Here is a 10,387-nt window from a genome sequence, read left to right on the forward strand (position 1 = left end):
CCCTAATCAAAAAAGTTTTATATTTTATTGCATTCCTAGCATAGTTATAGTTCATTACCACTTCACTTATTGATTGCAAGTATGGTCTTGCATTTCCTTTACTTTAGAATCTCCACAGCTCATATATGTAAGTTTTTTTTTTCTTTTTACCTTTCCGTAATTACAAGATAATGTGTTAATAAAGCTAATATAATAGAATAATGTTATTCTTACATATTAACCAATCAAAAAATTTCTACCGACTTTTATCAACGAATTTAATTTATCATATTTTTTATATATTCCAAATGTATACAAAAATTATTTACTGCAAATAATATTTAAAAGATATTATCTACAAAACCACAGGAAGTCATCTAGTTCTAATTACTTAATGAAACTCTAGTGTTTTAGTTATTAATGACAGCTTATATAATATATATATTTTTAATAACTAAATTTATTTATTCATATATGAAAATTACATAAAATGTATAAACAATAACAAGAAATACTTAATGACAGCTTATATAATATAATGTTTAATTTATTAACTATTTTGAAAAAGGCTCATCCTCAATAATGAAATAAACAAAACTAACAGGACCTAACCCCTATGTTTAGGATTAGAAAATAGAAAATCTCTTCTTAACATGATTGGCTAATAACCACTCTGAATTTTAGTTAATAAAGAAAAAACAAAAAACTTTATTAGGCAAAATTAAAAAAAAAAAACCTTTACAGAAAACACCTCTGCCATTCTTTTCCAATCTAAAGACAAAACATCTCTCAATTAAGCTTTTTCACTAAATCTCCGCCATGCCGACCACCTCCTCCTCCTCCTCTTCCGCCGCCTCTTCCTCCGGCAATCGTCAAGCCGATGTCTTCTCCCGTCTCGCTTCCTCTGACCCCGAAGTCAAGCTCAAGGCCCTCCGCTATGTCAAGAACCAGATCATCGGAAACCGAACCAAGAAGCTCTCTTTCCTCAAACTCGGAGCTGTTCCCGCCATAGCCTCCGCTCTCTCCGATTCAGATTGCCACAACAACAGCAGCATCCTCGTCCAATCCGCGGCGGCGCTCGGGAGTTTCGCTTGTGGGTTTGAAGCCGGAGTTCAAGCCGTTCTCGACGCCGGAGTCTTCCCTCGTCTCCTTCGTCTTCTCACTAGCTCTGACGAAAAGGTGACGACTTTTTGACTTTTCTATAGAGCTTGGTGTTAGAAACAATCTGCTGTTGTGTCTGGAGAAGATTGCTTGAACGGTCTTAGATTATGTAAAGGTTTCACCTTTGAGTCCAAAGCATTGGCCTTTAGGTAGCTGTGTTGATCCTCTGTTTCCTTTTATTTGGATAAAACAGAACCTCTCTGCTTTCCTTTGTGTAATTGCTCTTTAGGTAGATCCAGATTAGTAATGATGTTAGAAACTGCTGTTGGGTTTGTTTTGAGATAGTATATACTCTGCTATGATCAAAGGTTTCACCTTTTAAGTCAAAGCAGTGGCCTTTAGGTTGTTTTGGTGATCCTCTGTTCCCATTTCTTCAGTTAGTAGATCGTTCGCTTGAAGGGGTGTTTCAATCCACATCCAAAATGATGTTAGAAACCGCTGTTGGGTCTCGATAGATAGAGAGCATGAAACAATCTTAAGATTATATATTCTGTGACTTCTCTAGCTTTTAGGAAGAGAAGGTCTCATAAAGCATTGGTCTTTAGGTAGTTGTGTTCGATCCTCTGTTTCGTTTTCTTTGGTTTTATAACAGAACCTTTGTTCTTTCGTTTTGTTATTGCTCTTTAGGTAGTAGATGCGGGGGCTCGTTCGCTTAGGATGATATTTCAATCCAATCAAGCTCCGAAGTACGACTTCCTCCAAGAGAAGAACATGGAGTTTCTTTTCTCCTTGCTGAACAGCGAGAATGAGAACGTTAGCGGTCTCGGTGCGAGCATCATCGCCCACGCTTGTGGAACAACTGTGGAGCAACAGGTTCTCTGCGACGCTGGTGTCCTGGAGAAGCTTGTTGTCCTTCTCGATGGTTCTCTAAGCCAGAGAGAAGCTTGTCTCGAGTCCTTAGCCACGGTTTTGAAGAGTAACCCTGAAGCTGTCTCGCGGTTCGTTGGACTTGAGGCTGGGAGATATTTGAGTTATGTAACTGAGTTAACGAAGGATAGGTATCCGAGGACGAGGCTGCTTTCTTGTCTTTGCTTAGTTGTCATATACAACACGTCACCGTCTTATTTCCTAAACATGGGGACCAAATCGAGCTTGGTAACTACTCTGCTTGAGCTTCTTAACGACCCTGGTCAATCTGGAGACGAGGCTGCCTTGGGTTTATCTTCTCTGATCGCTGAAAAAGAAGATCTGCAGAAACTGGCTTACGAGGCAAATGCGATCAAGAACATTGTTGACATCTTGAAGACAGGTAGTGAGCTTAATCCTAAACGTCTTCAGGGTTTGTTTTTCTCTCTAGCTGAGTTGTGTTCCAAGCTTGAGGATTGCAGGTGCAGCTTCCTGTCATTGGAGGTTCGTCTCAACATTGCCATTTTTTTAAATTGGTAATCAGTTTTCTTGTACTGTAATGGATCTTTCTTGTCTTTGTTTCCTTCTACTAGGTGTTGGATCTGCTGGTTAATGCGCTTAGACACAAGAACGCTGATGTAAGAACTGCAGCGTGTATTTGCTTTAGAAACGCAGCTAGATCAGTCAAGGTTTGTTAGCATCATCCGTTGCTAATGTTATTAGTATTTTTCAGCAAATGGTAAGCCCCCACTGAGACATGTCATTTAGAATCTGAGTGCAGGACGTTTCACCGCCGATCATGTTATGCTTCCTTTGGTTCAGTTGTTGCATGATCCATCTTCCTCTGTTCAGGTACCGCTCTACATTAAATTATCTTTAAATGCAAATGGCAGAACCGATTTGAATGTATATATCATTGACCAGGTTGCAGTACTTGGTGCTCTGAGCAATATAGTATTGGATTTTTCATCACCTAAGTCAACATTCATAGAGTATGGAGGTATAAAACAGCTAATTGAGCTGTCGAAATCAATGGATCCAAATGCTCGGTGTAGTTCTTTGCGGGCGCTGAGGAATCTCATGTTCCTTGCAGACAACAAACGTAAAGAGCTTTTCTATTCAGAGGTCAAGGCTCAAGGATTTGCTTCCCTTATCAGTGGTAAGCAAAGTTCTCTAAAAACCATAATCATATGAATCATCTTCTGCTCAACTAACATTAAAAACAAAACACATTCTTCTCAGATCCTGAGCCTTCGGTTCAAGAGCAAGCTGTGGCCCTCCTACGTAATCTTGTTGACGGATGTCTCAACTCCATTGAGTTTGTATTTGATGAAGATGGTCTTATCTTAGATACTGTTGGAAGGCAGTTGAGAAAAGCTCCACAAGCTCAAATGGCAATACAGGTGACTAAAAGTTAATAAGGTTTACCATCTCAATAGGGGTTAGAAAGATCACTGACATATATGTTTCTTCATCCCTCAGGGTATGTATGTGCTCACAAATGTAGCGAGTGGTACAGAGCTACATAAAGAAGCGGTTATGCAGCAGCTGTTTCCTCAACCACAAGCTGAGTCAAACAACTTCATGCTTAAGTTTTTACAGAGCCATGAGAGCCAGTTACGGTCAGCGACAGTGTGGACAATCATTAACCTCATTAGTCCTTCAAGTCCTGGTGCACTTGATAGGCATGTGAAGTTGCGTAATGAGGGTATCATTCCTCAGTTAAAGAACATGGTCAATGATGCCTGCCTTGATGTTAAGGTCATAAAAAGGAGTAAACTTCAAAGCAGTTTCATTGTTTTACTACCTTTGTTTCCTATACTCAAACTATGTTTCAATGCTTGCAGATTCGCATCAGAACCGTGTTAAGCCAGTCGATGTCTTTTGGTGATAATTAGCAAACGGAGAGATATTGTTATTCCATGTTCCACAGCCTATACACATTGAACATAACCGATAGCTTTGATTCAATTTTTCACCATGTAGCAGAAAGAGAGACTTAGAGTTTATGATCATCTTCATGGATTATATCTCCAGTTCCAGACACACCTATCATCCAACAGGTACTTACTTGTTCTTCTCATTTTTGGTTACTTGAATTGGCCATAATGTTAGGAGTTACTTTGTGTTTTAGTAACTGTTCTGTTTAATAAACCAGTTTTTGTTGTCTGACTAATTCTGCAGGTGAAAGCAGTCAGAAACAGTTTGTACAATTACTTGTACCACAGTTAGCTTAGATCCACCACATTTTTGTTGTTGTCTCCTTTTTTTTTCTTTGAAAAGAACTTAAATTGTTTGTAACATTTGAGTTTATATTTAACAAAACAACATTTAAGTTTTGTATCATTATTTTTTGTTGACAATACCAGGAAAGTATGGTAATGTGACCAGCTACAACATGGCTTGCTATAAATAAATATTGTCACATTAAACCAAAAAAACAATATAATGTACGTCAGTTAAAAGTTGCTAGTCACATCTTATGTTTTACTGTACTATATAATAGCACAACTCTAATTTAGCTGTGATGGCAAAAATATATAAAAAGGTAATACAAAAAAGTTGATATCACACCTATTTTCTAGTTTACTAAAAATTTGAGAACAGTTTTATCACTGCTCCGTGTTATAACTTTCATCATCAATCATCAACCGGATATAGAAAAAATTATCTGTACCGCTATACAAATATCTAAATTAATAATTACCACTGTTCAAATTATTTTTAAGCCGAGAAAAAAGAATAAAAAGAGAAACTGTGTAATTCATGTCTTTATGCAATTTGGCCTTTGATGATCTAACTCGCCGTTTGTGCACAGTGAATCCTATGTTTCGGATCCCATGATAAGATCCAGCCTCGATTACTGTGTACTTTCTTTAGTGATTTATCATTTTCTAGTTTCTCGTCAGACCATCTCAAAAATGATGTACCATTTAAAAAAAGAATTCTCAAAGAATGATGTTTTCCTTCCAAATAAATATTTTTTTTTAATTTATAAATGATTTCTTAAAATTTTATATTATTTTGTTTTATATGTAAAAATATTTAATATTTATGTTTGATACTTTAGAGAAATTATTAATACTTTAGTACTGTAATTATAAGTTTATATAATTATTATATTTTTCAGAGCTGCATATATGTATATAATGAAGATTTCATTCAAGTAAAATTATATTTGGATAAAATTTGTAAGTTTTATAAATTAATAAGCATTTTGGAATTAATAATAAGTAGTAATAATATAATATATTTTCAAATATTTTTTTGAAGGGAAAAATGGAAGAAACCATTGAAATAAAATATATATTCATTTTAAGTTTAACTCATTTTGAAGGAAAAAATGAGGTAAACTATTAAAAATGCTCTAAACCCATATGTTGAGAATGGGTGGATGAAAAAGAAATAAACGAAAACTGATTAATAAACAAAAGTGAATAAAAGCTAATTTGGAATATACTAATAGACTTTGTCTTACATAAACAAAAAATGATAAAGCTAATAAATTTGGAGTTTAGATCCAATAATATGATTAAACTGAAAACCACAACCTACATAAAGAGCATCATATATTGTTTGGGTTGTGGGTGTCTTCGCCTTTTGATCCTATATCAAAATGGCATGGCTTGGTATAAGACTTCCCAAATTGTGGTTTAGTAATAATGCAGAAAACTAGTTTTTTATGCTTAGAATTTGAACTATTTTTAGTACAAAATGTTATTGTCAAATTTGGAATTTTCAAAATTGGAGTTTAGACCTATAAAATAGTATAGATCTATGATCCGAAACTTTTATGCTTTCTTAATACTTGACTTGCTGATTAAACAACTAAAATTCAATTATTATTTTTTAACACTGAATACTTCATTGCATTGAGAAAAAGTGAGAGATGAAAACACCTTCCATCGAAATCAAGTTCAAAAATGAAAGAAAATTTGACAGAGAAAATCAACACAAAATTCTTTTTTTTTTTTTTTTGCTAAAACAACACAAAATTCGATACCAGCAAACACCACAACAAAGGGCAGGGAAAAATAGAAAGGAAGCATGCTAAAAGTTAACCATGTTTCTTCTCTTCAGCGAGCACATGGTTTAGCCAATAGGAACTTCTTCGGGCAAACATAAGGTCTATCAACAATATCAATAAATAGTTGTATTGTATATTACTTCCTTCGTTTCAAATTAATCTTATGTTTTAGAAAAAAAATTGTTTCAAAAAGATATATTTTTTTACTTTTCTCAATGCAATTTTAAAAGATAATAATGATAAATTATAAATTTCAAGAAAATTAATTGTATTTACTAAATTTTGATTGGTTGAAAATTATGGAAAAAGTTAATCACAAAACTATACATTTAATATCAAAATTTAATGTGTTTTATTAATAAATATGAAAAATCTAAAATATGGTTTAATTTAAAACAGGAGTAGTACTATTTTTTGTCATTACTGTATATTACTACTATTTAAAAGAGAAATAATGCTCTTGCCGCTGTTTTCTAATCTGACTAAAAATCTCAACGAAACCTAAAATGGTTTATTTCTTTTAACATTAAAGTATTATTATTTTATTCAAACAAGAGGTAGTCCAATAACAAGGCTCAACTAAAACAATCAATAAAAAAAACCACTATAAGATGATTTTGCAATTTTTTGTTTAATTTTAGAAGTCTAAACTAATTATCAAAGAGATGGTGTAATACACGGATAGACTCTTACTCCAGATATTTAAATGGACTAAAATAGATCCATATCTGCGTAGTCACAAAATAAGATATAGTAAGATACATTCGAACCTAAGTTATTTAACAATCTCAAAATTTACATACCACTAGATCACTATCTTGTGGTTATAAGATCATCTCCAACCCACCTCTATTTTCATTTCTATATTTTTTTTACAAATAGAAAATTTTTATTATAGATATGGATTTGCTCCAATATATGTATTAATAATAGAGTTCTTCTATTTATAGAATAAAATGTAGAGAATTGTTATTTTCATCTCTAAATATAGAAACAAAAAGTATAATTTCTCTATATTTTTCTCTAAAACAGAAGAACTCGATTATAAAAGTATACATTGGAGTAAATTCACCTCTGTAATAAAGATCTCAATTTTAAAATGAAATATAGAAATGTACATCGGATGAGCACTGAATTTAAATTCACGTTCTAGCTAAAAACTCAGTAAATTGGTTAAATAAACGAAATAACAGAGTGTTAGTTGGAGTGTAGAATCCCAATGCACTGAATTTAAATGCCATCCCCCACACGTGAAATATTTTTATATCACATCTAAATTTTTATTTGATTCTGCATGTGCTTTTTCTTTTCTGCATATGTGTTCTGCAGCTCTTTTTCAATTTTTTTGGTAACCATCTCTTTTTCAGTTTTCTTATTAAAGAAAATATTTTCCCATATTTCACAATGTATGATGATATTTTATTTCAATGCATCAATACAATTAAAACAGCAGCCTTTTTTTGACATCCCCTTAATTTTCAAAGTAATTACAAGTGTGCCACTACTATTTAATTTATAACTAAGTGGCTGGCCCGCACCCTGTACGGATATTGTACAGATTTAAATTATAGATTAAATAGTACAAAGTTTTAGAAGTAACGGATTTTATATCATAAAACAACCGTTTTTGGGATAAAGCATCAGGCACAGGAAAAAAATAGATAACAATTAAGTATCCTGTCTACGGAATATTCTGAAAAACTTGTTTGTAGACAACATTCAATGTTTTTGTCTTCGGCTTCCTTTCTTTACCAGTTATTAGGATTTTTAATCCGGATCTCGACTTAACTCTTGAAAGTGCAACGTAAAGCTGACTATGAGAGAACACTGGCCTAGGCAGAAACATTATTAATATCTAATCAAGTGTTTTATGTGTTATTAAAACTAAATTTGTTCTTCATATGTTTTATGTATTATTCATATAAATATGTATTATTCAAATACAATTCATATGTTTAATGTATTATTAAAACTAAATTTGTTCTTCATTGAGTCTTTGTGGTTCAAAACTATAAGTCTTTTAGACATTACTTAACTCAATCTACTTTGATGTTTAAATTATTATCATATACTTTGAAATATGAAATAAATAAATCACGCATGTGCGGGCATCGATATGATTTATATAATGCATGTATAGCTATTATTATTAGTGCATAAGTGGATTGTAATTATATTTCACTCTCGTTGTATCTTTGTATCTTACTCATTTAGGTTTCTCCACATATAAGTCTATTTCCCTCTCTCTCATCATAAACCTTTTAATTTTTTGAAAAAGATAAAAAGGTAATTACAATCATATCGTGCATGCGGGCATTCATATGATTCATATATTACCCGTCTAGCTATTAGTATAAATATATAAGTAGATTATAATTCTTTCTCAATCTCTATGTATCATTATGTCTAATTCATATACTACATGTTATGTTATTATTATAAGTGCATAAGTGGACCGTAGTTATCTTTCACTCTCTCTCTCTCTCTCTCTCTCTCTCTCTCTCTCTCTCTCTTCTCTCTCTCTCTCTCTCTCTCTCTCTCTCTCTCTCTTCTCTCTCTCTCTCTCTCTCTCCTCTCTCTCTCTCTCTCTCATCGTAAACCTTTTTTTTTGAAAAAATATAAAAATGTAAACATTTTTTTAATTCACCGATTATCTTTTAACTTACCACAATTTTGATTATATGGGAATGTTCCTAATTTAATATTTTATCATGAATTTTTCTTGGATGAATTACCAACTAATCATAGTTTGCCAATTAATGTACAGTTTTTTTAAATATAATAAATAAAATAATAATAATTTGTGTTTAAGTTTTTAAAATAAATGAAAAATATTAATAGATGCCAAAAAGATTAATTTTTTTAAACAACTTTAAAAACCGTCACAAAAGAATAAATCATAAACACTAAACACTATACCCTAAAACCTTGGACAAAGCTTAAACCCTTGGGTAAAAATTCAAACACTAAACTCTAAATTCTTGGATATACCCTAAACCCTTGGATAAATCCTAAAACACTAAACTGTAAACCCTTGGGTATATCCAAAACACTAAATCTCTCTCTCTCTCTCTCTCTCTCTCTCTCTCTCTCTCTCTCTCTCTCTCTCTCTCTCTCTCTCCCCTCATCGTAAAATTTTTTTTTTTTTGAAAAATATGAAAATGTAATTCTTTTAATTCACCGATTATCTTTTAAACAACCACAATTTTGATTTATATGGGGAAGTGTTCCTAGTTTAATATTTTATCATGAATTTTTCTTGGGTGAATTACCAACAAATCATAGTTTGCCAATTAATGTACAACTTTTTTAAAGATAATAAATAAAATAAATAATAATTTGTGTTAAGTTTTAAAAATAAATGAAAAAATATTAGTAGATTCCAAAAGATGAATTTTTTTTAAAAAAATTTAAAACCGTCACAAAAGAGTAAATGTATAAACACTTAACATTATACGCTAAACCCTTGGACAAAGCTTAAACCCTTGGGTAAAAATCTAAACACTAAACTGTAAATTCTTGGATTATACCCTAAACTGTTGGATAATCATAAACACTAAACTGTAAATCTTTGGGTATACCCAAAACACTAAATCTCTCTCTCTCTCTCTCTCTCTCTCTCCTCTCTCTCTCTCTCTCTCTCTCTTCTCTCTCTCTCTCTCTCTCTCTTCTCTCTCTCCCCCTCATCGTAAACCTTTTTTTTTTGAAAAATATAAAAAATGTAAACATTTTTTTAATCACCTATTATCTTTTAACTACCACAATTTTGATTATATGGGAATGTTTCCTAATTAATATTTTATCATGATTTTTCTTGGGTGAATTACCAACTAATCATAGTTTGCCAATTAATGTACAGCTTTTTTAAATATAATAAACGAAATAATTAAAAATTTGTGTTAAATTTTTAAAATAAATGAAAAATATCAATAGCTGCCAAAAGATTAATTTTTTTAACAAATTTAAAACAGTCACAAAGAATAAATCATAAACACTAAACAATATCCTAAACCCTTGGACAAAGCTTAAACCCTTGGGTAAAAATCCAAACACTAAACTCTAAATTCTTGGATATAACTCTAAACCCTTGGATAAATTCTAAACATTTAACTGTAAACCCTTGGGTATACCAAAAACACTACTCTCTCTCTCTCTCTCTCTCTCCTCTCTCTCTCTCTCTCTCTCTCTCTCTCTCTCTCTCTCTCTCTCTTCTCTCTCTCTCTCTCTCTCTCTCCCCCTCTCTCTCCTTCACTCTCTCTCCCCCTCATCGCAAACTTTTTTTTTTTGAAAAAATATAAAATGTAATTTTTTTAATTCACCGATTATCTTTTAACAACCACAATTTTGATTTATATGGGAATGTTTCCTAGTTTA

The 10,387-nt window shown here is 32.2% G+C and overlaps 1 protein-coding gene across 1 annotated transcript; it reads left to right on the forward strand.

Annotated features, from left to right (window-relative positions):
- The first annotated feature begins 700 nt into the window (after nt 1-700).
- LOC108857068 (uncharacterized) lies at nt 701-4,383 on the forward strand. The gene is made up of 9 exons (XM_056988423.1): nt 701-1,158; nt 1,768-2,490; nt 2,580-2,675; nt 2,755-2,838; nt 2,911-3,145; nt 3,229-3,389; nt 3,469-3,747; nt 3,834-4,049; nt 4,171-4,383. Exons 1-8 carry the CDS (start codon nt 799-801, stop codon nt 3,882-3,884), a joined length of 1,989 nt encoding a protein of 662 aa, XP_056844403.1. The 5' UTR covers nt 701-798; the 3' UTR covers nt 3,885-4,049; nt 4,171-4,383.
- The last annotated feature ends 6,004 nt before the right edge of the window (nt 4,384-10,387 follow it).

This window comes from Raphanus sativus, chromosome 1, assembly GCF_000801105.2.
Source record: "Raphanus sativus cultivar WK10039 chromosome 1, ASM80110v3, whole genome shotgun sequence".
Classification (NCBI taxonomy): domain Eukaryota; kingdom Viridiplantae; phylum Streptophyta; class Magnoliopsida; order Brassicales; family Brassicaceae; genus Raphanus; species Raphanus sativus.

What these genes read in the sequence shown, in the direction of transcription:
- LOC108857068 (XM_056988423.1), top strand. Translation starts at nt 799, where the DNA reads ATGCCGACCACCTCCTCCTCCTCCTCTTCCGCCGCCTCTTCCTCCGGC. An exon ending in TCACTAGCTCTGACGAAAAG is followed by an intron (nt 1,159 to 1,767) that starts GTGACGACTTTT and finishes ATTGCTCTTTAG; the next exon opens with GTAGTAGATGCGGGGGCTCG. An exon ending in ACGCAGCTAGATCAGTCAAG is followed by an intron (nt 2,676 to 2,754) that starts GTTTGTTAGCAT and finishes CATGTCATTTAG; the next exon opens with AATCTGAGTGCAGGACGTTT.